This window comes from Ochotona curzoniae, unplaced genomic scaffold, assembly GCF_017591425.1.
Source record: "Ochotona curzoniae isolate NIBS_2020 unplaced genomic scaffold, NIBS_Ocur_1.0 scaffold_3835, whole genome shotgun sequence".
Lineage (NCBI taxonomy): Eukaryota > Metazoa > Chordata > Mammalia > Lagomorpha > Ochotonidae > Ochotona > Ochotona curzoniae.
The window spans coordinates 11,157,172-11,183,858 of record NW_024467114.1 but is presented as its reverse complement, the minus strand read 5'-3'; the positions used below and the strand labels follow the sequence as shown (position 1 = coordinate 11,183,858).

The window sequence follows — 26,687 nt, the reverse complement described above, 5'->3', positions numbered from 1 at the left end:
GGCGAATGGTGCTGTAATGCATCGCAGTGCTCGAACCTACTGTGTGTGGATGATAGCTGACTACTTGTGAATTTGTTTTCCTCCAAAAATCCTACCTAAGGAAACTGCCCACTAACTCTGGACCTTTTCTGCTACTTCTGGTCCCTTTTGCTGGAACTTCCAAGTGACTCCTTTATTTTTACTGCATGTTTCTCAGACTGACACTTTGAAAACACCCGTTACTACCTAATTAAGGAAAGAAATGAAAGTAGGGCATAAAAAGTATCCAATAGTTACAAATAGGCGTCTTTCTCTATCAGCCAGCAAAATCCAAGGAAATATTTATGGACTAGTGCCTTGAGAAGCACATAGAAATGTCTTCCACATCAAAATTTCGCATTGTAAGTAGCATAGCAAAATTCTACGGGTTTTAAGTCACCGAGATTAAAAAATCAACAGAGACAGCAGAGAGGTGAACGCACAGGTTAATGTTCATGGTTCATGGTTATGTTAAAATCGTCCCCTTTCTTCCAAAGTCTTTCAAGGATTCTACATATATTTTTTCCTTCTGTTTGAAAGAATCATTTCTATCCAAAGGAGAAAACGCTAAAAACAATGGCTGCTGGGCAATCGCAGAAAATAAACTTCCTAAACTTCACTTTTTCTGTAGCACAAAACAGAGCAGGAAGGAGGGAAAGCGTGTGCACTCGAGCCAGTCCGTCCTGCAGCCGAGCAAACATCCCTGCTTTTCTAGTACATTCCTAGCAACCGCTGCCTCGCAGTAGTTTTGACAAAAAGAAGGCTTATTGCTAAACATTTTAAAAACATTCACCAAGGTAATAAAAGACATGTCATTCTCTCCCACCGAATGTTTGGGCATAAAAGAGTAGTTTTATAATGCTGTTCATGATTTACTGTATCTATAGTGTCCAAAAAAAGCACAATGAAAAGGAAGCATTTTTCCAGTGGTTTGACAACTCTTGGACTCAGTGGTTACGCTTTCATTACACCAGTGGCCAGCTGCTCACTTTTAAAAGCACAGGATGGAGGAAATGAGTGGAGACCGAGGGGTAGGCACTCTCCCTCTGAATCTGTTTTCACCATAGCCTGGTCTGTGCGGCTAGAGTGTGTGCCCATCCGCACGCAGCCAACCTGGACGCTCTGTTCTGAGTGTGGCCAACAAGTAGGCTTTCCCCGGGGAATTTCTACCTGGGGACCCTTGGCTCATCCCTCAAGAAGTTACTGAAAGTTGATCTGGGTTCAGGGTCAGCCACCTGAACTTGACGGACCCCCAAAGGGAAGCTAGTCTTCGTTATACTACAAAGCACTGCTTTTTCATCTAAAGGAATTTAATGCTGAGACCAATAAAAAGTGATGAGTCCATCCAAAGGAAACTGCCAGTGGGCCATTGGAAGGAGCCGAGGACCGGCCGGCCCACGGATCACTTTCCTGTGTCTACCAGCTTAAGAGGGAAATGGTAAACTGTCTTCTTTAGCCTTAGAGGCCTGGATATTCCTTCAATAATATTTTAATATTTAAGAGCTGTTCCGATAGCTGACATTCTCAAAAACTCATGTAAACACTCCTTCCAAGTAGAATATAATTCACTCACTTCATTTCCCAACTCACACAGCATAAACATGCAGAACCAGACCTGATTTCACACAATGTAGCTAAGCCAAAGGCAGCACACACACACACACAGAGGAAATCAACAGTGCACTGTCACTTTCTACGCCGAGAGGAAGCTCCGATGAAGACCACTCCAGCTGCGCGCTCGGCTTTCTAAGCTGTGATTTAAGACTACTGTTTTAGGTGGCAAATCTTCAAGATAGAATTCAGCAGTTTTGAAATTCTAAAACTAAACACAATTTTGTCAGCCATAAAAAAAAAATTAACACTATAATTAATGGCTGCTTCAGACCCCAAACTGCTATTGAAGATGACAGTTTGAAACCACAGAAGAATCATAAAATAATTAATTATACAAACTGGTTCTTGCTTCAGAGTATTTCATTGAGTGTTGCAAATTACTGTATACACGTTAATTTGGCTTTTATAAAATTAGATGCTAGGGTTTTCTTTTAATCAACTACCCCATAGTACATATAAATCAAATATTTTCTTATCAATTCAGGAAAAATTCCTTGAAGACATTAATCCTGTAAGTCCATTTTCTTAAGCTGATGCTACCTGTGTAAGCACACTATTTATATAATAATTAGTTTAATCATGGTCTTTTACATATATAATTATCAAGATGAAAGCTACCACTATTAAATTTGCTATGAGTAATTGTAACTTTATTTGGAATTAATAGTACCTTTTATTTTTGAAATTAGGCACTTTTTCTCCTCAGAAGAAACCGGGTTAATACTAAAATTACAATCATACTTTATCCAAATTATTTCATTTCGAATGCTACAATTTAGCACAAAAACTGAATTTATATATTATTTCAAAGTGGCTTATTTTATATAATTATCTTATTAGTAGCACTCCAAATCTGCCTTTACAAATGTGCATCTCAACTCTGAGTTCATTGTATTTCCAGAGCTGTGGCTGCAACACTCGTAATTCATGGAAAAGTCACCAAGTCCAGTGCAGTTTCTGTGTCATGAAAGACCCAAACGTCATCAACAAAACCAGGTGTGTGGACTTCGAGTTTCTGTCTGAATGGCTGGCATCACAGAAGAAATGATATCCAAGCCTTTCTTTCTACGGTGGGCAACCCCAACGCAGTGCTCAGTATCAGCGAGTAAGAATGTTTATTGTTATGGTGGCTGTCGTTTATCCACTAAAGAATAAACCATTACTTGCAAATATCTTCAAGAATCTGGCAGGTGCCTTGGGCACTCCTCCCTGGACTTTGCTAAGCCGAGGCCAGGATTGCTCTGCAATTCGGGAGGTGGCCAAAGCAGCCAGGTGTACCTTGGGCAGGGCAACTATCTCCCTAAAGCACAGTAATGGGAGCAACCGATTTTAAATGCAGTTCTTTCGCAGAAAAGGACTCGGGTTTAACAGTTCTGATTCCAGTAAACTTCATATTTTCGGAACTGTACAGCCCCATCTTCACGTTTACACACATAGGCTTCTTGCGGCAAATCAACGTAATCCTGTCCTACTGGAAAACCTGAAGGAGATCCGTAAAGTAAACAGTTAGGGACTAAGTGTAATCCACACTCGAAAACCACAACCACGCTGTCTTTCTGTCTCCCAAAGCCATGTGGACTCTCAGCGCTCCAACATATTAGCTGCGACCACACTGACCTGTCCTGTAAGACACAGAGAGATGGCTGGATAACTCTCCTGCTATTACTCTGCCTGCCTGTGCAGACCCCCCGAAGCTGTCTTCCTACGAACACATCTTATATTCTCAAACATTTTGACCATCATTCTAAAGTGCATCACACAGGTCATTTTCCATCTTGCAATTCCATTCAAATAGACTATAAACTTTTATTTTAAAAGTTTAAAAAGTATGCAAGTAGACACTGAAAACTGTAACTTTTTAAAAACAGTTACTTTGTTCTCCCATACTCACATTTTCCAAGATTTTTTCCAGGCTTTTAAAACATATTATGTGCTGTATTTGTTGATGTATATTATGAACTGAATGCTATTCTTTTGAGCTCCTAATAGTCATATCAAACAAGCTATTTGAAATGCTACCAAAGTTAAGAATTAAAATGTAAAGATTTGTGACCGTCTCCTAAGGCAATTACTGAAAGGGATAACAAACAAAACTAAGACAAGAAAAATTAAAATTTCCCAAATCACAGTTTTTAAGCTCCCATTTTATTTTTCAAACCCCGCTTTAAGCTGAAAATGATTTGGGAATTTGGTCATGGGACTACTGCAAAAAAAAAAAAAATGTAATCAAGGATTGGAAACCTACATGCATTTATCACAACTGAAAACAAAATCTCCCCTGGAAGAGGTTAATGGAAAAAGAAATAATAGGAGGTGGAAGATAAACTGCTTCTTTCTAAACTGGCGCTGCAAGCAGCATTCTAACTAATTCAGATAAGCAGCAAACATGGTTGTTAGGGGGTATTTACAGCAGCCGCATGTGTGACAGCGCGGAAGCATTAACAATGGCAGTGGGCTTTCTAGAAAACACATCTGCAAGAAAGACAGGTACACAGGCTGACTGTCAATCACCGGGACACGGGAATAATTCTACCCTCACTGGCCCATGGGCTCTTCAAGTCAGCTTCCTAGATGGAGAAAAGCTTGCTATTCAGTGGGAAAAGCCACAGTGGTAATTTTCATTTCTAATTCTTTAAAATATGTGTGTTCACACATCATTTGAAAAACAAATCCAACAATGAATAACAGCTCTCTCCAAGTGTATTCTAAAGAGAAATACACCTGATATTTTCAGGTTATATTTAGAGTTAATTTATGACTTGTTATCTTGCCCAGCCCTCAATTAATTGAATGGGATCATATGCCACCCAAACAGACTTCATCCCTTAGTTTGGGAGTTCTCACAAACTTATTCAAGAGCTAGGCTTTTTTTTTTTTCTTTTTTTCAGATCTCAGAAAATTTAAATAGTGCCGGCACCCACTAAGTAACTTCTGAATGCACAAATAGAACAGAAACTACAGGCAAATAATGAAAAGCAGTCTCCTCTTTCCTTGGCTTGGTGTAATAACTTCTATTTATGCTAATGGGAATAAAGCACCTGCTCTGTAAAGAAAATAGACCTCTATCTGTGAAAATAAATATGTATAGTGTATTTTCCAGATAGAATGCTGAGATCCAACAAGCAAGAATGCGTGCTACATAAACACAGCGTCATGTGTCCCACCCGAAAACTCGGATGCTCTGTATTTCCCGCTTTCGTCAGAGGTGCTAGGATACCTAGCTCTGCCATTGGAATGTAACAAAAAGAATAAAACAAGGAGGATGGAGAAAACTCGCTGTGATGATTTCAATTTCACATCCAATCCTCCTCCGCTTTCCCCCTCGGAAGTTCATAATAAATGGCATCAGAGAATCTGGACCCAAGCCTCGGCCCTCCGTGATCCTCTGGATAATTGTACATAATAGAAGGGGGCCCGGCACGGGGCTGGAACTCCCTGCAGCAGCTGCAGCACCAGCTGAGACAGGAGCCAATATTAGTAATGGGTGACACCCAGGTCCCTCTCCTCAGGTGCCAAAGCTCACGGGGAGGGAAGTCTCCTGAACTCAAATGGGATCATCTCCGCTAGAAGTCACAGAAGTCTTGATCAGGGAACTCAGGAGCCACGTGGGCAGCGAAGGCCAGGTGCACCCATCACGGAGCGCTGATTCCCCGGTCCTGCTACACTTTCAGTAGTTTTCATGTGATCATGATGGCGTTGTAGGTTAATTACAATCCCAGTATCAGCTTTATATGTGTCCAGAATGGTTATGATGTCACATCATCACCCTTCTCATTCAGTATTTTAAAGATTATTTCTTAAAATAAGAAGATGCATTCAACAGCACATACTTCATTTCTTGAACTACTTCTCCCTGGTGATGGAGGCAAAGGTTACCTCGTGAGTGGTATTAACAACACAACTCTCACGGACAAAGCTGGCTCTGGGCTTACTGAAAAATTTTTATTACAGGACAATAGCAGCATAATGCTAAACCAACAACATGGCTCTCTTAAGACAGGGCTCAATGTGTTGCCCAGGTCCCACACCCATAATGCCAGCCTCCCTCAGAAAGTCGGACCTTGGCACGAGATAGCTTTCCTCTCCCACCTAGCAGGAGTCTCGACCATATCAACACCAGGAGAAGGAACAGAGATGCCACCCACGGACGGGCATCCACTCAGTGCACTGGGCTCCAAAGGGACATGGGTCAACAGCGTGCACGGCACCCTTTGCTGTCTCATACAGATAGCATGACGGTCCTTTTCCTGGTGCCACAACCCGCTCAATGCTGTTTTTCGCTTTTAAATAGTTTCCTGCCCAAACCCAGTCTCTCTGCCCAACCACACACCAGTCACAGATTTGAACTCTGATTCTCAGTGGGCTGGCTCACCCTATGGGTGCCTATCTGGCTTTCTGTAGCTGCGCATTGTCTCAGGCAGTGGGAAAGCACAATGATATCCCATCAGTGCTGGTCGGGGGGGACGGCACAGCAGTCACTACAGCAATGGCAGAATGTCACAGCGGGCTTCAGTCACAACCCAGTCATAGCGAAGTCACCCTGCCCTGAGGACATGGCACCTCCCCCAGTGTGCTCTTCAGAGACTCACAGGAAGCCATGGAGGCGAGCAGGGAGGCAGAGAACAGCCTCTCCTGACCCCGAAACAGAGATGAGATACCTTACCAGAAACACTTAGAACAAAACTCTGCAGTTAGGATGAAATTATTTGGTTAAGTCAGTTGCTGTGAGCTATGGTTGGTTTTGTCCAGTACCAAATAATACAGGAAGAACTGTTCAAGTGTATAAGCCTATCCTGATTTCCGGTCATTCCGAGAAAGGCTAAAAGATTGTAATATTACCTACTCTCAATAAAATACTATATCCTTTTTCCCCCAGTAGTGAATTTGTAGGGATAAACAAGTCTACAAATTGTTTGGCCTATTATATGTCACAGGGAGTTTTCTATAGCCTGTCTAGACTGCAGACAATAGGCGAGACCAGCCTATGGCTGCAGACATTTCTTTAGTCTGTAATATCACTTAGAAAAGTAAGGGCAATAACACAAAAATGAAAACCAGCCTGACCTGCCAGGACCATAGCAGAAATCCGAGTGTAACAACACTTTCCAATTTAGAAATGATGATAGCGTCTTAGAAAGAAGTTTTAGCAGCCACATATCAGCCAAAGCAACTTTGCAAAAATCATATATACCCCCAAATGAGTCATTTTCAAGAAACTATCCATAGCTACAAAACCACTGTATTTCAGACCATTCCACATATGTTATATTGCTTTCTTCCTGTGCAGTGATGTGTTCCATATTATTTAAGTCAATAAAGATTTTTTTTCCAAACGCCCTTTAACAATACACCAGATGATCAAACTGTAACCCTCTTGGAATACATCAAAGGGAAATGGGATAATTCTAGTCGCATAAAATAATTTTTAAGTTTTATCCACATTCTTCTATTTCAGCTGAGCTTGCTTCCAGATATACTTCTATCCTGTAATTCCACTTATCAGAAAGAAAAGCAAGAAAGGGAGAGCAGAAATGGAGTGAATGTGAGAGCCTGGTTTCTTCCTAATCTCCTTTGCCCTTTTTCATTTTTTCGGAAATGATTCCCTCAAGAGTACTTATCTTTTCGTTGTTTAGTTTTATATTGGCGAAGATCATGCAAAAACATGAATCAAATATTAAGCACACTCATTGAAGAAAATACTGCCATAAAACTCTTGGTGGTATTTCCAACCCAGCCAGTATTCTTTTTCCCAGAGACTCTAAATTGCATCAACAGGCACCAAACCATTTGCATTTTCTCCACTGGGGGGCCGATATTAATTAACACAGCCATTGTCACCGTTACAATGACTCAGCTCCTGGCACCAGGAGCAGTCAAGGGGGTGTCCCATCAAACAGACAGCAAGCAACAAACTCAAGAGACCCTGCTGCGTTTCTCAGAGCCCACCATTTGAGAATGGAAAGCTCCCATCTCCGAAGTCCTTCAGCTTCAGCTCCCCACTGTATTTTAAAAGAATCTCAGGCAGCTGGTTTCAACTCTATCAACTGTACCATAACAGCATCAAGTAATACATCATCAGAAGTTCCACCATAGAGCTAACCATCTATGATTGCCAAGTTTATAGCATGATGACCAAGGAAGCCATGAAAACCCCTGCTCCATGCGATCAGCTAAACCCATCTTCCAGGTACTGAGAGAACTTTCAGTGTAAATAAGGCGGAATGCACACAGATGTGGGAAACGCCTCCCACCCCAACCCCTAGCACGTTAGATTCCAATTATGCCAAGAATATTTACCCAATGCTCATGTTTTGTTTTGCTTGAAAGTGCAATAGTTTGTCTTTCTGGAAAACATTCCTTAGCCTCACCCAAAATGAAGGTTTTTGTTGATGTTTTCTCATATAGTAAAAAATAAGCAAATAAGCTTAAGCATGATTGATAGGTTATGCAATATTAAATACAGTGCAAACATCTAAAGAGGTTTTTTGGAAATAAAATAAGCAGATTTTCCTTTAATATGTGCCATGATACTCAGACCTGCTTTAGATATCCTGTAATAAGATATCAGAAAGGTATCTGTCCCACATAGTAACTTTGGGAATCTTTTATAAAACTGATACAAAATTCTGATTAACCTCAGATGTTTTCACTGGCTGCACTTTAATTAAAGAGAAAACCATATTCATTGCAATTTAGCATCCCAACTAAAACTTGACTTTTCAAAGCAAACAACCAATTCCAAGTTCACAGTACGACGAATTTGGCAAAGTTGTCATTCTCCAACTGCTGGTAAGTGCCGTGTTTGCGCACAGGGCTGCTGGGAAGTCTGAGTACCAACTAAAGTGTCCTGGGCCTGGAGGCCGGAGAGCGAATGAGGCCCTAAGAAATCTCTCCGAATTCCCACTGAAATCAACAGAGACCTGCCAGCACACTGGAGTCACCATGGAGTCACATCAGGGGTTCCTTAGGACTTCAAGCTACAAGCATAAATTCAGTAAGAACCCAAAGGAGCCAAGCCACAGCTACCTCTCCGACGTCGTAGACCCAAATGCGGCCTTCAGAGTCCCCCACTGCGACCTCCTTGCCAGCCTGGGCCCAACGGACGCGGTTCAGGGCAGATGCCCCCTCAATGGCGACACTCGCTGTTGGAACCTGCCGAAAGAGTTGTGACAGGGGAAAATGATTTCTAACTATGAATGGTAAGCACACGAATTAACAGTGACATGTTGAGCTGGATGAGTCACGGCTGCCTTTGTGGGCATGAAGTAATACATACATTTTTAACCACATATCTTCCTATGTATATACATATATCTGTACATAACATAGGTATCTGTATACATGCATATCCATAAGCCTTGTGCAGGATAAAAGAGGGACATTCGTGGAGGAAACACTGTGGGCTGCAAGTTGGCACCTCCAGTTCACCCTATAATAATCATTACTATAATTATTCATGTTTTCACGTTTGGGGTGTTTGTATTAAAGGATATAGAATGTAGCCACCCACTTGTGGAAAATGCCTTCTGTCAGGACAACACCCTGGGGGACCACTTCCCAAATCCTAGAGGTGGGGGTGGGGAGAAGGGGCACAGACAGAGGAAGGAAGGAAGGAAGGAAGGGAGAAGTTGAGGTTTGCAAGGGTTTACCTGCATGCTTGGTTGTCAACATCTGGCCACCCCCTCAAACACACCCCCCACCTCACCACCATCTCCATGAGGTGTCAGCTGCACAGATTTCTTTTCTAGAAGACTCAGGTTAATGACTTTCATTTGTACCTTTCACAGTCTCCTAAACCTTGGTAAACCCCGCAATCTCCCGGTTGTGAGCTGACGGTGTGGCTTGGAGCCGCTGTGGTTCCGTGTAACTGGTACCATGCAGAGAAGCAGTGGCACTCACTACCACTGCCCATCCCTTGTGTTGTTAAAGGAGCTCTTTTTCACAATTTGGGGAACATATAATTTATGAAGAACGAGTCCTTTTTATCCTGCAGCAGCCTTCGCTGGTTGCATGAACTTGGGTCATTCAGGTTGGAAGTTTTTCACTGTCCATAAAGTTCAGATCTGCTGAGTCCTCTACAAGAATACTAAGCAGGAAATAGCATGCCACCAAGACAGCAAAGGGTACATGCTGAAACAAACAAACAAAAAAATGTGGCAGAAGGAGAACCACCCAGGACCTACACGCCACTGTCTCAATCTGTAGCCAGTGAACACAGACTGGCCAGACGGTCAGTCTGCGCCCCAGCACTCCCGGCCTTCTGCTGCTCAGAGAATTGAAACCCCCTGTTTACATGAAATCTCTGACCCAACACCCACTTCTAAAATAAAAACTATCATATGTAAGAATCTGTGCTTAAACTTAATCTTGAAATAAAATTTTCACCCGCTTAAATCATGACATGTCAGTTGTGAGCAAAATTATACAACAGCAGCAAACAAAACAAAACCAAAAAACCCTCCCACATTTTGTTCTGTGCAAATGCACCATTTCTGCAGTAAAGGTACATGGTTGGAGCTTGAACTTGTAATCAAAGCCTTTAAAAGCCGGGATGAATTTAGGTGGACCGTAATTCTGATCATGCTTTTTATTATTAGCGAGCTGCATGGGAAACAAATCCACTATTCAGCCACAGGGTCTCAAGAGTTAATTTTTTACATCATCGTTTACAAGGATCGCATAGGACCCTATCTCTTAATTCTATGAGTATCAAATTTTATCTAGCTAGCGTTTCAAAAATCAAAAATATTTTGTACCTCAATATAATAATCACTAATTCCCTGATCTTTTCATATGCTTAAAAATTATGACTAAAATATTTTTAAAATTGCATTTGCAATTTAAATACAGCAAACTGAAAAAAAATATGGCAAACATTTTGTAAAACCTTCTTTTTATGGCTTAAAAAATACTATCAGAGCCTATTATAGTATATGCTAGAAAAATGCATGAAGGAAATGACTAAAATATATTTATATAATGTGTATTTAATTGGTAATGACTTGTCAAAAGCTGCTGAATCCATAATAATAAATAACCCATGTGCTGCGTCTGACGCTTGAGCTCTGGTTTTACAGACGTTTTCACATTTCCTGGCTCAAGCACAGTACCAGCAAAGGGGGCATGCATGTGTTTATGCAAACATACAAGGCAGCTACCGTGAGCAGAGGTGGCCAGATAGGAACCAGGCCACAAGAGCAAATGGGACAATTTGGTCTCAACACATAGCAACTTGAACAGCAATTACAACCCTAACAAAACCTGCTACCTCACTAGAAAAATCAGGCTTTAAACAAATTCATCCCTAACCTGATGAATATTTGAAAAATCTTACTAAACTTGCTGGGAGACAAAAATGCTTTGAGGGTATGAAAAAGCCTGCAGCCAGTTCCTGGACTGCGAGCAGAGTTCAGGTCCCTCCACCCAACTGACTTCCACAACACTGCCTGCTTTGGCATGAAAGCATTCAGCTACCTACGCTTAGATATTTCTTTACTGCTATCTAGAAAATTATGCTCGGCACTGTTGAGGTATCAGCTTTGTTTTATTTAAAAGAAAAGAAAAACCCACCAAGATTTAAACAAACCCCAGGAATTACTAAGGAGTTTGTCCTGCACTCAGCTCCTGGCTAGGCGCTGGTCATTACGCACACATCGGCTCAACAGACCTGGATCTCGGGTGAGCGCCTGCCATGTCCGAGAAGAGGTTTGTGACTGGCTTGCTGTGAGGGGGTCTGGCTAGCACAGAGGAGCAGTATGATTCTAATCAACAGTGATGAAAGACTGGGAAGCCATTACAGGGCAATGCAGTAACATCTTTCTATTAAAAACAACCACAACGTAAACATTTCAGCAGTCCAAAGAGCGACGATGATTCACCGCGTCAGGCCCGTTGGGTCTCTGCGTCACAGAACTCCCAGCCTCCTCACTGCGTTTCTTGTTGGGCAAAGACTTAAACGGCAAGAGGGCAAGGACAGCACTGCTCGCTCTAGGGACCCCGAGATACAATGTTTCCATACCCATACCTGAGGGGGTCTGCCACCCCCACTCCCTACCCCTGTGCCCTGGGAGCCTGCCCCTCCTCAGCCCTCCAGCTTTGGGCTTCCTAATTAAAAAGGCTGCGCTGCTTCCTGCTCCCAACACTTCAAAAGACCTCGCTCTCCTCCTCCACTGACTGGCTTGCAGCCCACAGCACTCGCCTGTCTTGCCTCTCTTACCTGTCCATTCTCAATATGTGCAGATCCGGAAGGATCAGAAATCAGAGCCAGATTCACAGCCGACTTCAGTGTATCAAATTAGAAGCCATTCACTGGCCATGTGAGAAACTGTCCCAAGACCTGAGTTACCTCCACAGTTTAGGGCTGCTGTGCGCTTGGCATCACAGGGCACACCTAGCCAACAAGGATATTTCTTCATCATCAAGTGATTTGCTTTTCCCTCGAGAAGACTCCAACTGGAGCACCTTAAAGTAAACCCCGAGTTTAGAGACAAGTTCCAATAGAAATAAATATCTGTTCTTGAGGTCGTCATCTGAGACATGTACTTTGGATTTGGGGGGAGGGGGAAACTGCACAGGTGCAGTTTGCCAACAGTCAACAGGATCTACTCTTTGGGGAGTGAACAAATGGCACACACCGAGAAACAGCCCCATTCAGAAACAGCGTGCGCCACAGCCAATGGATCTCCATGCCACTCGGGGAGAGGCACACGCAGTCATCATCCTTGTGCTTCCGGAGAAACCAAACCAAACCAGAACCCCCAGTGCAACCGCCTAGGGGGTTGGGCCGAGGCGCGAGAGCGGGTACCCCAGCCGGTCCCAGGGCGCTTAAGGTGCCCAGCAGGGTCTGCGTGGGCTCCCGACCGCGCTGCCACCCGAGCCGCTCACCTCCGTGTCGTTGTTGAGGTTCCAGAGGTCCAGGCGCCCCATCCCGTCGACGCAGGCGAAGAGCGCAGGGTGCACGGGGGACCACATGACGTCGTACACGTAGTCCGCGTTGTCTTCAAAGGAGTAGAGTGGCTTGTTGTGCTGCAGAGAGGAGACACCGTGAAGACTCCGTGGCGCTGCCGCTGCCCCAGGGCTGTCTGGGGAGCCTAATTAAAAACTTGGCACATTTCACCGAGTGTCATAAAACTGCCCCAGATGAAAGTCCCCGGGAAGGGGACGCGGAGCTTTCATGTGACTGCCACTGTCCGCTGGCGTAAATACACCGTGCGGGGTGGAGGGCGCACCGGGGTCAGAGTGGGGGGAGGCAGCGGTTCCCACCCGGCTGGCGGCCGTGGCAGGGGGACATTCCAGGCAGGTGGACAGGCCCGCCCCCTCACTCAGCCAGGCCCCCGAGCTCCGCAGGGTCACTGGGAGCCCGACCCCAGCCAGCAGCGGTGTGCCCGGCCCAGGTCCGCGGGTGCGCTTGGCGGCACCGGGTGCCCAGCGCATGGAAGGTGACGCCTGCCACCTGGTGGTGCCGGTGCAGTGCTGCGACAGCTGTGCTGCTGGCCTGCGGTGCTGGGTGCTGAGCTGTGGACAAGGGCCGGCAGCACGCACTAACGACCCATCTCTATACAGGAGCAGTTCTTCCAGAAGAGGAAGCCACTACGGCTCCATGTAGGGACTCCCGAAGCTACGCAGAGGGAACCCGACTTTGTGGCTTACTGAGATTTTCTTTGAACCACAATGTGGTGTTCTGGGGCGGGGGTGGAGAGGGATGAGGGGATGTGATCCAAGACCCTTCCTGCATTAAAAAGATTCTACTCGAGAGCCCTATAATAAGAGAATGGCATCCTTGATTTCCGTGAATATTGTCACGTCAAAACAGCACCGAAGTCAGAGGCAAGTTTGAAAGTACACCAGAAATGAGATGTAATTGGACTTCATGAATTATTCATCCCATCTGGCTTGTCTTATTTTAATTTCTGCATAATGGCTTTACTAATCCCTGATCAATTAATGTAAAATGAAATTTAAATGATAATGAAAGCTCTAGAGAGAAAAGAAATTAAGTATTCCTACATCCTCTGACGAAAATCTAAACAATGGGAGTTACCTCCCCATTGGCCTCAGTGCTCCCGTCCACTGGTCTCTCCTGGCCACGGGCGGTCCGAAAGCCTGTGCAGCACCCAGGCCGCGGGACCTGGCAGGGAGTTGCGATTCTGCGGAGGATGTAGCGGGAGTGTGTCTGCCCAGGCTGGCCCTTGGGCATCAGTCTCTGCCAGGGCCCAAGTAATGCACAGCCAGAATGCGAAAACTTGTGCCACTTCCACAGAACGCTAAGATCTAAGGAGGCAACGATGAGTGGCTTCTTTGGCTGTGGATTACACTGCTTTGATATTTAAAATTTGCAGCTTACAAGTAGGCAAACATTTTAATACACTAAAACAATAGGACATTAAGATGTGTGATTGTGTGTGTGAGAGACAGAGTCAGAGTTAGAGAGAGATCTTATTTTGAATTTAAAAATAGCTGACCAAGGACATCATTTAGGAAGGAATATGTAACATTGAAACACCAAACAATCAAAAATTTCCCCGAACATTTGCCTTGGGTTTGGTATTTTATAATTCTGTATTTTTTGTGCCAGTGTAAGTTTATTAGGCACCATTTTCTGCAGCGTGGCTTGAAGCCAGTTCTTGGTTTATTGGCTACTTAGGTCTTGTTCTTCCTCACTGATTGCACCTAAGTGATTCAAACTACTTTCCCCAGAAAATTGGAATACTCAATGACCCCAGAACTCAGCGTGATGGATGGTATCATTTTTCCTAAATGAAATTATTTAAAGGCACTTGGAGTAGCTGGTGCTTCCCTGGCCACTGTGAGCAGAATTCCAGCTCTGAGACAAGACACTGCCCACTGCCCATCTCTGTCGCTTGGCAGGGCTGAAGGTTCGGGAGTAACACATGGTCCTTCAGGTCAGCGGTGCAGACACTGGCGCACACCTCCTACAAGTCGTGTCTCAGCGTCTTTCAGTGCCCCGGCTCTGACTCCGAGGACTTGGAGGCCTGAAGATGCACGCGCATACAGGCAGGCAGAACCCAGCACAGCACAGCACTTGTTTCCGGGATCAGTGAAAGCACCATCAGCTTCCAACGCTCCTCCAGAAGCTGGCCTTACTTGATCACTCATTCCCTTAATACACGGGCCGCGCCAGTGTTCTCATCTGCTCTCTTGGGCTTTTTCTTCTTTCCCTCTTTCCTCTCCCTCCAGTAGTTTCTTGCCCGAGAAATTCAGTTAAAATTGCAGTGTATTTTGGAGACCACCTCTTAAACATCTGGAAATGATGGCTATTACTCGTGCTATCAAAGACCAACATCCTCAGGGTTAAGAGTGTGGAGCCAAATGCTCGTATTCACCAGCCCTCCTCCAAACTTCTTCGTCAGCCGTCGCCCGTAGGATCAGACCTTCGATGGCAAGGCACCTCGGAAGGACTCCTAGGCTGAGTTAAGCAGGAGTCTGGGAGGATGGAGGAGGGCTGCTATTTTCAATGGCTTCATTTAAACTTGATAAATACACAGTTGGGGCAAGTCTTGATTGGGATTGATTGAACTTATCAGTATAACAAGTGGGTTGATGTCTACAAACTATTATTCCCTGTGCATAACAGGGGTCTAAACTCCTAGGTAAAGTTGGTTTTTTCTTAACCAAAGAACTTTTGTGAATATTAATTATACTTTTTGATGAAGAAGGGTTTTTTTTTTAAATCATTTTATTCTCTTCAGGCTCACAGGGTAATCTGAAAAGCTGACTGACAATGTTTCAAATGCTTAACCTAAAAGAAAATTTTATGGCCAACATTTTCATGAAAGAATCAAAAAACATTGGATTCCAAAGACTGTGGTTTTGAATTTGCAAAATGTACATTTGTAGATGCTCAAACTTGCTGCAACCTGCACAGCCACTGGGTTTGGAAAGCCACAAGTTCTGAACCAGAGACTGTGGAAGGCAATTCGAACACTGATTTGGGGGAGGAGCCCTCCCGTATCATTTGTATATGTAAAAGCCACAGAAGCTTCATGACTTTAAATATTTACTCTGCAAAATACTCAAGTCCATTTAGTAAAATAAATATTTCCCTACCAGCATGTCAATGTTGAAAGTGTCTTTCCAAACAATCATGTCTCAGCAGACAGAAACCTGCTCACCTGGGTGTTTCTGTTCCCAAAGCCATGTTTAGCATCAGTGAAGTGTTGGAGACAGGCTACACTGCTAACATGGCCAGCTGCACGTGTGGTGCATGTCAGTGAAAAACAGCCCTGATGCTCTGCATTTAAGGGAAGTTTCCAGGGCTGTGCCAATAGGGCAAAAATGTCCAGACCCACTCCGGAGGGACAGGAGAATGGGGGAAGCCGGCTGGCAGCTACCTCCCAGACAGATGTAAAGGCCAGGTAAGGGCAACTTGTTGACAACCTGTCGTGTCTCTCATTCTTGTCTCACGTTGTCTAATCTAATCTGCATAAAATCGCTGTAAGGTAGACTGCATTTACAGAAAAGAAAATTATAGCTCAAGAAAGTCAGTCAGTTTCCCAAGGTCACGAAGGTTGTTAGTGGAGCAGGTAGATTTACTTGTCAGGTTTTCCCATCCTCTCACCATGGGAACAGCACAGGCCTACGAAGAGTCTGGGTCCGCACAACCTTAGGAAAGCAGCAAGAGACCCATCCCCTCTTCTCAATACGCCCTATATTTCTTTCAACTGTTGACCAAGCATGCACCAGGTAATTTGCAGCAACAGTTAAAAACCACAGCAGCCTTAACTCGTCTACTCCCCTTCCCGGAGTCTGCTCTTAATAAGTCTGAGGATGTCACTCATACATTGGCCAGACTCATTAGCCAGGAGCAGGACTCTTAGTCCTCTGAGAACCAGAAAACAACAGGAACAGCTCTGAGTCCACCCAATGAGATCTGTTGCTGACTATGTGCTGGGAAGTCCATCCAATGAGCTGGGAGGCAGAGCTGTGGTCCAGTTTCCCAAATGTCTGGATAATGTTGGGTGAGGGACTCTGCTTATATGATCACAAAGCTGAAGTCACTAGAGGAGCAGAGAAAAAGGTGGGAGAAAGCAGAAAAAGCTACAAACACTGGACATCCTTCAGTTTTCCCATCTGTGAAATGGGAAGCTGGAGCCACTGACGCCAAGGTTCCCGCTGGCTCAGTCATTCAGTGTCTGTGGGCTGCGTCTCCTAGGATGCATGCTGGTCTGGGGTTCTATGTCCTTTCCCGTGGTCAGGCAGAGTGGAAGGAAGTAGGAGGATGTTTTTCCCACAGTGCTATTCAACAGCAAATATTAGAGCTAAAGCCATCTTCCTTGATGTTCTGTGCAATTCCTGTCACAGTGATGTTTACTCTTACTTCGCATTTCTTTAAAATGTGTGTGTGTAAAACTATGCCAGGGTGTTTTTTAAAATGAGAAATGTGAGCTTATGAAGCAGTAACAGTCCTTTAGGTGGATGAACTGGAGCAGGACTAAAGTCTACTAAGTTCATGTAGCAGAGACAAATAGTGAAGACTTTAAAAAAATGAAAACTTCACAATATACATGAACATTTTCCAATCAAGATTTGATGCGTAGAATTTCTGGTTTTAGAAGCACACTTCTGAATGCAAATATACCTTCCTGTCTTCCAAGTTAACTATGATTTCCCCAATCGACTTCCTGTGTCTGAAGTTAGATTTGTGCCAAAGTCGCACTTAGGGAATATAATGTTTATATGCATATGTGCGGAGACAACTTTCCTCTTATCAGGCATCTTGTGGCATCCTAATAGGAGTTAGTGTTTTGAAGGTTGAATAGCAAGCTTTGCATTCAGATCTCTCCTAAATGGCCAAACAGAGTGGGTACTGAGGTTGCAATCATCTCTAAATGCTCAGTTTTTTTGAGTCCCCCCAAACATGGAAACTGCTTTAGGAGGTGAGGGTAGTGTGGTTGGTGGTCCTATGTGGTGGGGCGGGGGAAGCGACGTGTAGCAACATTTCTCAGTTTTATTCTGAAATAAAAAAAAAAAACAAAATGGAAATTTACCTTGAAAATGAAATGATCTCCTATTGGGAAAAACTATGGCCAAAATAATAAACAATGAGTAATAGGAAAATATCCTTCAAAAATTGTCCTGTGGCTTCCTGTGAAGTAATTAAAATAAATAGCCAGCTAGTTCTTCCAGGAAACATGAAAATGGGAGACCACAATCTTGCCTTTAAAAAAACCACCAAAGGACCCCAAAACTTCAGGCTGACACAAAAATGGATCCCTCTACCATAAAAACACAGTGGTTACACAAATAAACCGAAACTCACAGACCACACCACTACACCAACCTTCTAGATCCCAGAGAGGTGTCGCACATGTGGTCCGACTACTAGAACATGGTATTTACTGTTGATTAGGAGAGCTGTCACATGCAAAACATGCCTTACATTTATCCTAATTTGGGGGGGGGGGTGTTAATATTTAAATATTAGAATGATGCCTAATTAATTCCATCAGCTTTTTTAAAAACCATGGCTCTAAATTCCAGATTAGACATGAACACTTCGAACGAGTTGTGTTCAACAGCATAGAGTTAGGGGGTTTATTTATTATTTGAGCAGATTATGCAGAAATATCCAAGGGTTTTCATTGGAATTCATTTGAAAGAAGGTTATGGAAGCCCAGGAATTTAGCATTTGTCTTGCTAAAAATGTACAAGTTGTGCTAAGTAGGAGCTGAAGCCACATGGATGCTGCTTGTGGCCCTGCCTTCCTCTATTGCTTATTTGCATGGACGAATCCTTTTAATCCAGGAGGCGCCACCAATAAAGAGGCTAATTATCCACATGAAGGAATGTGTGCCTAGTCACAGGTTTTGACTAGTAGCTGACTGAGGAAAGCCATGGAGAAAGCTGCAAGCTTTGCTTAATTCATAAAAGCAGCACCCCCTGCACCTGCATGATTTTTTTTTTTTTTACAAGTATCAGCTCTGCCTAAAGGTTCTCCAAAAAAACTAGTATCTGAGTAGCACATATCTACGGTGAGCTATAGTGAGACCTCCAAGCAAGGGGTGGGGGCAGGTGGGTTTTGCTTCTGAATCATCTTGCGCTGCTCTCCTGCACTGCTGTGGCTCTTCTGGCCTGTTCTGCCTGCTTGCTTGAGCCAAGGCTGGACATGGTGATCAGTATGCATCCAGAAACAGATTTAGCGAAGTGGGCTAACCGGAGGTGACTGTCCTACTGAGAGCCTTCTCCTGGGTCGGCGGTGCTCTTGGGGAAGCTCGTGGGATATCAGAAGGGTGGAAGCAGGCTCCAAAGAATCTCTCTCAGGTTGCACCTGCTTCCCACTCTTTCTACTGAAGGAGGCTGTTTTCCTACCCAACACAGTGTTAGACAAAAGAGCAAGTGAATGTGTGTAATGGTCAGGTTGATGATGTGACACCATTATATAGGGCTGGGGGGACAGAGATGGACCTGATATTAAGGGGAAGAGGGGGTAGTGAGGCTTGAAGCCTTGGACAGGTTGGATAAATAGGTCAAGTGGCATTTGTAGGATTGGGTTTTACTACTTATTAAAATTGTTTTTACTCAAAAGGCAGAAAGAAGGTTCACTGGCTGGTTTACCTTCAAAATGCCCACAACAGCCAGGGGCTGGGCAGCCTAAACTTCATCCAGGGCTCCCACATGGTTAAAAGGAACTCAGCTACCTCAGCCATCTCTTGCTACCTTACTAAATGGGCAGTAGTAGAAACCTGGAATTGGGCATGGAGGCAGGAACTGAACCCAGGCAGGAATTGGGTCCAGAGCAACTAGAGTGGTATATTAGCTGCTCTGTCAAATGCCTGTCCCATTTACTATTTACTTAATGTCAAATTGTACAACCGCATTTTATTAGTGGGTAAGTTGAATGGCAAAATATTTCCAAATATCTTAAGCTATTTAAACTGTTAAATCCTTAAGTATTTAAACTGTCAATCTCTACTCTAGCATCTGACTTAAAAATCATGTCTGTTGTAAATTGATTTTATATTGAGAAACACACAGTTCTTACATATTTAAAACTATGCAATTATAAACCTAAACTCAAGTATTACACCTGGATTCCTCACCCATACTAATTTCTAAAATGCACAAGCTAACTTTTGCCAGTGCAAGAGTTATTGTGACACTTAATGACTTAGCACAATTCAATATAACAATTAACATTTAAACTATAAATAAGGGTAACACACACACACAATTTATGGAAAACACACTTTCAATTCCATTTTTCTAGGAACTTTTTGAAGTATTCTTATACATATCAAAGGTATGTTTTTAGAGAAATGATAAGGTTTCCATAGCCCTATATTCCTATGTCTTCTGGGATAAAATGAAATCCATCTTTTGTATTAAACACATGTTAGTACAGCTGATATTTTTATTTATTTTAATGGTGGAGAGAACCAGTATAGACAATTACCAAGAAGCAGATATTGGAAACCTTTTGGTCAGATGTAGAATATCTCTTAGACGCTTTTGCTTTGTAAAACATTTGTTTACCACCTTTCTGGTTCAGCTGAGGCAGACTGGAAGGAATCTCTATATTCTAGAGGCACACATGCTGAACGAGAGGTGAGGGGTGCTTGATGTTGCAAGTAGCCTTAAGAAAATGGCCTGTTACCAACTTTGGGTCCCAGAAAACACAAAAATTTAGGAGATCACAGAAGATGTGCCCCACATGAATTTGGGCACATGTGGGGATGAAGACAGATTTGAGTGGGTTTTCCATTAGACATAAAAGTCAGGAGGCACAGGGAGATGGGGGAGGACCACATCAGACTCGAACAGGGCCATTCTGTATATGCCCCTCTCCTTTCCTCGTCGCTGCTTTGGAAGTGAATGTTGAAGAAGGCAACCCATGTAGGGTATCATTCAATTACGAAGACACACCTTTCCATGTGGGTGGGCTAAAGGAGCCAAAGAAAGGTTCCCCTGATCCTTCACATTTTGTAATGGGAAAGGCCAGTCAGCTGAATGCAGTGCAAGTCTCCAGTGTTTGCACTCAGACGAATTATTCACACACGTCTGTCTGAGCAGTCACAGCCAAAGGCAAGTGTGGGTGGCTGGAAGTTCAGGAAGGAGCAGGGAGCAAAAGTGGAGATACTAAGACAGGAAGTGTGAATACAAGCCAAGTCGGGAGGTGACTTTGAGATTACATTCTTGTGGTTTCTGTCAAATTCAGAGTATTCTCCCTGGGTGAGCTCACAACAATGTTCAAAAGAAAGAAAAGAATTTGATGATTGGGACAGGTAGCTTTATAGAAAGCCTGTTTTAACATCTTCTAGCTTATGTGGGAAAGGAAGGTGGGGAGGGAAAATGGGTCTGGTGGAAAAAAGGGCAGCCAATGCATTTAGTCTTGTGGTTAAGACACCTGTGGCCCACCTCATAGGACCTGGGTTCAATTCCTGGCTGTTGCCCCTGGCTCCAGCTTCCTGCTAGTGCAAGCTCTGGGAGTCGGCCATCCACATAGGAGGCCTGGATTGCATCCTTAGCTAGGGGTGTTGGCCCTGGTCCAGCTCCAGTGGCATTTGGAGTTATGGACTAGGGGATGGGAGCCCTCTTTCTCTGTGTCAGCCTCTCAAATGATAGTTTTAAAAATGCCCTTTGATGGTGCTAGGAATGGGCCAGGCTGCTGCTTCTGTTGGTGAGAGCAGACTGGGGGCTGAGCCAGGATCCAGCATCTGCTGCCGAATGTTGAGTTGGGGGGTGGGCCATCTCAGACTTGGCCACAGTACCCTCTGGCATGAGCAAGACCCAGGGCTGGGACCAGGCCTAAAAGGAGACTCTCTTGAACTCCCCTATTGGGTCACAGCTTCTATGGCTGAGCATGAGAGCTGGAACTGGGGTAGGCCAAATTGGGCTGGGTTGCTGCATCCTGATGTGCACAAGAGCCTTAATGGGTATGGGCAAGCCAAGCTAGTCCACAGCACCAGTTGAAAAGTTCCAGGGCTGGCTACAAGTCATGTCAAATAGCACTGTAGTATCCCTTGGCAGGTGCAAGATCCAGGGCTGGGAGCATGCCTGGCAGCGGAATTGTGGGCACTCCCCTGCTAGGCTGTACCTACTGCTGATGAGCATGAGAATTAGGTTTGGGGGCAGGTTAGGCTGGTCAAGGTGGTAGCACATGTCAGCATACAGGATGACTGGGTTTGGGGGCTGGGCAGGCTGAGCTAAGCTGCAGCACCCATGGGTGTACATGAGAGTGAAATGGGATGCAGCTAGGCTAGGCTGCAATGGAGGCTGGCACATGCAAAAGGTGGGGATGGGGGAGGTTCTGGTGGGGATTATTGAGGGTTGGCCCAATCAGGCAGCACCACCAGCTGGAATGCATAAGGACCAGGTCTGTGGCAGGCTGGCTGGACTAGGTTTAGCCACAGTGCTCATCAGTTTACATTGGGGTTGGGGCAGAACTGACCAGGCAGCTGATTCCATGCATCAGCATGTTTGTTGGCTGGTGCAACTGATGCATAGAACCAGACCCTGCCCTAGCTGGTGCCCCCAAGAGTAAAGTCTGAAGTCAAGTCAGGTAAGTTTCTTGGGGGACTCCCCAGCAGAACTGCTGGACTCTGACCCTGGCCACAGGGACAAGTCACAGGATGTGTGGTCCCACCTTGGAATACATGTATTGGGACTGGAACTCCTTGGTTACTAACGCCTGTGTAATGAACAGCATGCCCAGAGGCACACAGGGGACATGACAGCCAGCTCATCTAGGGCCGCAGGAGACATTGAATGCCTTGTCAGAGGACGGAAAATAGAACAGGTTGGACAATTCTCCTGGCCAAGCTTTACAGCATGTTTCTAGGTCTGTAGATGCACTAAGGTGGACTTTATCAACCAACAGACCTTGGAAAATCTCTCAACTCTGGACCAATGAAACCAACAACTTCTAAGAATCATTAAAACTATTCAGGTAACATCCTTGGAACACTTTTCCCTGTATTGGGGTCTCTTAGGTATCAAAGGACCATCCCCATTCCCAGATGCTGATGTAGTTTGACAGCAGGGATCAGCCCTTTTCCCTTCCTCCTCTGTGGATATAGAAAAAAAAAAAACCCTCAAACATTTGTCCCATCCTCCTCCAGACCTGACCCTCCCCATCCTAATCAGAGGCCCAAGTGGGCATGCATTCCTCTCAATTATGTAAACAATATTAAAAATTTTAAAAATTTAAGAAAAAAGTTTAAAATGCCTCCTGTTGTCTTTTAAGGGCTACTGGTGGTAAATTACTTCATAAGATGACTTGTTAATCATGTTGCATATTTAGATATTATGTTTAGATATTGTAATAGCTATAATCTTAACTTGATTTTTTGGGTGTTTTTCCTCTGATTTTGAATATTCAATAGGGTGTTAAAAGAAGTAATAAGGATAAAAGCTCTTTGTGAAAAATTTGGAAAATGTCTCCTTCAATTGAAGTTGGTCTAACCTGCCTCAGTGAAGCACATATTACCCCATTGGTGATGATTTATTAAGGATGGAACACAGACTTTCTAATTTTGATGTTTTCTTGGAAATACAAGGCCTGACCTCCATTCACAAGCACTTGTAAATCCAAGTAGGAAAATTAGAATTAGGATGTAAGAAGAGACTGTCTTTTGACTTGGTGATCTTTCCCCCCTCTATTCCAGAAGGCTTTGTGGCATTGAACAAGTTAAGCATGCAGCCAATCGTTGAACAAATGCACCACAGAGAGTTCTAAAGAAGACAGGCAGACTGGATAGCTATTACTAGTATCCTGCGATAAGCTGATTATTACACTCCAGTACTGACATGGCTCTCATGTTCCTGATAGCTAAGACAAAAGGGAAAACAGAGCAGATCACCAGGAGGTCTGCAGATTCCACCGTCTTGAAGAAAGGAAGAATAGCAATTCCTCCTCCAAGCCACATTCCTGGGGAAAACTCAAGGAGGAATTTACCATGTCTGCAAATCCCTGGAAAATAGACGGGCTCTCTGCCTTGTTTACACCAAAGAAAGACAGCAGGTATGCAGCCAGGTGCTAAAGTCTGTGGCACAGATGTTAGGAGCCAGAGGAATTCAAAGACTGGGAGTGGTGGTGGGGTGGGGGTTTCCAGGTTCTGATGTGGTCAAGGGAGTCATTACCTAGGACAGGTGAGGGAATCCGCCTTGCAGGACAGACAGACTCTGAGACACGGGCAAGATGACAGTTGGGGAGAGAAGGCGGAACATGCAGAAGCTTGGCTCCGCCAGCTGGGATGGCGTTCCCAGATGAGTGCAAGCGTGGGAGGTGGGGACAGCCTCGCTGGACTTTGGGGACAGTGGAAGAGTCCGCACGGTTAAGGCTTTTCGTGCAAAAATGCTACTGAGTGTTTCTGGTTTTCTAAGGCGCATGCCTGCAGGACAAAGCCTTCTTATACAGTAGTAAATAGCAGAGGTGGAGTAGTGTAGGACAAAATAGATGTGCATATCACACACAGTGTGTCAGTGTTTCTGGCAGAACAGTTCAGGTAACAATGCAGGGAAGGGTTCAGTTGACTGTGGCGACATAGGTCTAGAATGGAGACGGAGCAGGCTTTGGAGCCCATGCTTAATGGTCATTCACAGCAGGTGTTGAGGGAGAGAGGTGAGGTGGGAGAAAGGGAAAGAAATAACGATTATGGTGGTGAGAATTCTGAAAATCCAGCAAAGGTGGGACAAGAGGGTGATGGGGAAAGAAGCAAGTGAGTCTCAGAGTGAGGCAGGCTGCCTGGAGACGGGTGGCGGGAGCGGGGCACCAGGAAGAAGCCCTTTACCCTGCATTCAGTAGGCAGCGGTGCCTTGATGGTCTCAGAGAGAGAATCATCAGAAGACTGGCTTACATGAATTTGTATCTCATTGAGTGCGAGTGAAGTTATCTTTGGACATAAAGTATCCATGAGTCATTTGAAAGACATAAGTATCAACTGGGGAAGGGTGATTAATCTACTTTTCCACGTGGAGATTCTGACAGCCTGTCACAGGCCAATGCTCTTGACTAAAGGAGCCCAGACCCCATCCACACAGCACCGTGCACCTTGCATTGTCAGTAAAGTACCGCAAGAAGCACTGTCATGACAGAAAGGCCTTTGCCTTCAGCATCAGCAAGGTCACCTTTCTTGCTAACCATGCAGCATACATACTTCCTGCCACTTTCACTCAACATCCACTCCTATACAAGAGCCTGACTGACTTAGGAGGGACTGGAGCGAGTCTGTTGCCAGGTTAAGGGACAGAGGGAAAAGACCTCACGAGAAGCTCATTACTATTCGTATGTGCTGTCCATGGCCGAGGGTCTGCTATGATCATGAAATACCCTTGGCTCTTATCTTGCACAGAAGGTACCCTCACTCAAACATCTATGCTACAAACCTGATCTCCAGTCCCTTGGGTCACTATTTGCAGGTAAAGCTGATAGAGATGGATTAAGTTGAAGTGAGGTGCCATAATGGTGGGCTGTGCCCCAACATGATTGGTGCAGTTAAACCACATGGAGAAGACACAGGGAGAAAACCACCATTGGCAAGCCAAGGACAGAGGTGCTGGGAGAAACCAACGCTGACGATGTCATCTTGGACTTCCTGCCTCCTCACCTTGGCAGAAATCCATGTCTGCTGCCTACGGCCCCTGGGTCCTGTGTATGGCAGCTAAGCAGAATAAAACGACTCTTCAAGGATAAGCATTTTCTTCTTTCTCCCTCTCTTGGTCACTAGTGTTGACCCACATGGGTCCAGGTCTCCAGCTTTACTTGAACTAGAAATGAAATTTCTGTTTGACTTAGTCACTTTTGCCTGAAGGCAGACATCTATTTTTTTTTTTTTAATGTAAACTGCAGTTTATTTAATTTTGCCACCCTCTGCAGACTCAGCCTCGACTCCCCTTTCTTTCAGAAAAGCCGGTTAGAGGGTGTGAGCAGGAGAAGGCCTGGCATGGCCTGTGGGGAGGGGGCCTTCTCCCCCCAGGGACCGGGTCAGTCTTTCCTGAGCCCCTTCTCTCAGCTGCCTACGGATGAATTACTGCAGAATGGCCTTCCAGGCTGGAAAACTTTCAAAGCATTTTCGCACACACTTGTACAGTTCTGTTAACAATGGGATCTATCAAGAAGCAGGCAGCAGGCTCTGCCTAAAGCAGCGACAGGCCATCAGAAGAATACCTTTGACTCATCTGTTTTTATAGAGGATTAATGATGCCGCAACAACCCCTATCTATCGCTTGATTTTGACAGTTTGCTGCGAGGGTTGTATTGTTTAAAAAAACAAAACAAAACAAGAAAGTACCAAAGAGAGAGAGTGTTTTATTTTGCTACATTTCCATTTGTTAACAAAACTCACCATAAGGAAAACCAGAGGTCATTAACAACCAACCAAAACATGCCTGTCTCCAGCACAATTACAGCCCCCTCGTCAGGAAAACACAGCTCTGCCGAAAACCCAAATCATGACAAATCCTTCACTTGAAAAACTCGGTGCAGACTTGAAACCACCTGACTTGACGCTGGGTTTGTGCTCCCTAAAATTACCTAGAAAATACCATAATCTTCTCCCCGTGCGGCTGGAAGTCGGCCAGGAGCCTGGCTCCACAGGCGAAGGGCAAAGCTACAAAATCATGTCTCGGAGACGGCTACGCCCTTTCTCCCAAGTCCACTTGGCTCAGGGACAGAAAGTGAGGTCGAAAGCACATTTATTCCGGCCCTGGGCTTTTTGGCCAAAACTCAAGTCTCTTCTAGAATACACACAAATGAAATCCGAGATGCTATCAGCCTGACTTCAGAAGTCACATGAATTGATGCTCGTGTCCCCTGTGAGGGGTGGAGAGTCTTTGCCTGCTATTTAATGGGGGCACCAGTAGAACTGTATGAAAAAGTCTCTGGGATTCCCAGAGGGGTGGGTAGCCAAGATTCTTAAGTACTAAAGTCATGCTTGGTAGTTCGGGGTGTGTGCTATGCGTGTGCCAAGAGAGGAGAGAGATTCCCTTGCTATATGGAACCTAGCACCCAGATTGAGTTAACTCTTGAGTGTGTGTGTGTGTGGGGGGGGTATGGGTTTACAAGGACTCTATTGTCAGTGTCTGCTTGCTTGGAAGGG

At 44.6% G+C, this 26,687-nt stretch overlaps 1 protein-coding gene across 12 annotated transcripts in view; it reads right to left on the bottom strand.

Moving 5' to 3' along the window:
• DYNC1I1 (dynein cytoplasmic 1 intermediate chain 1) overlaps positions 1–26,687 on the bottom strand; it is a 228,755-nt gene that overhangs the window by 6,311 nt on the left and 195,757 nt on the right. For 8 of the 12 annotated variants that reach the window (XM_040964606.1, XM_040964609.1, XM_040964610.1 and 5 more), the window contains 2 exons: positions 12,517–12,657; positions 8,659–8,784 (listed from right to left, as the gene is read on the bottom strand). In XM_040964606.1, the coding sequence (XP_040820540.1) occupies positions 8,659–8,784; positions 12,517–12,657 (267 nt within the window). Of the gene's footprint in view, positions 1–8,655; positions 8,785–12,516; positions 12,658–26,687 lie in introns of all 12 variants that reach the window. The other 4 variants (XM_040964608.1, XM_040964615.1, XM_040964611.1 and 1 more) reach the window with 1 other exon arrangement.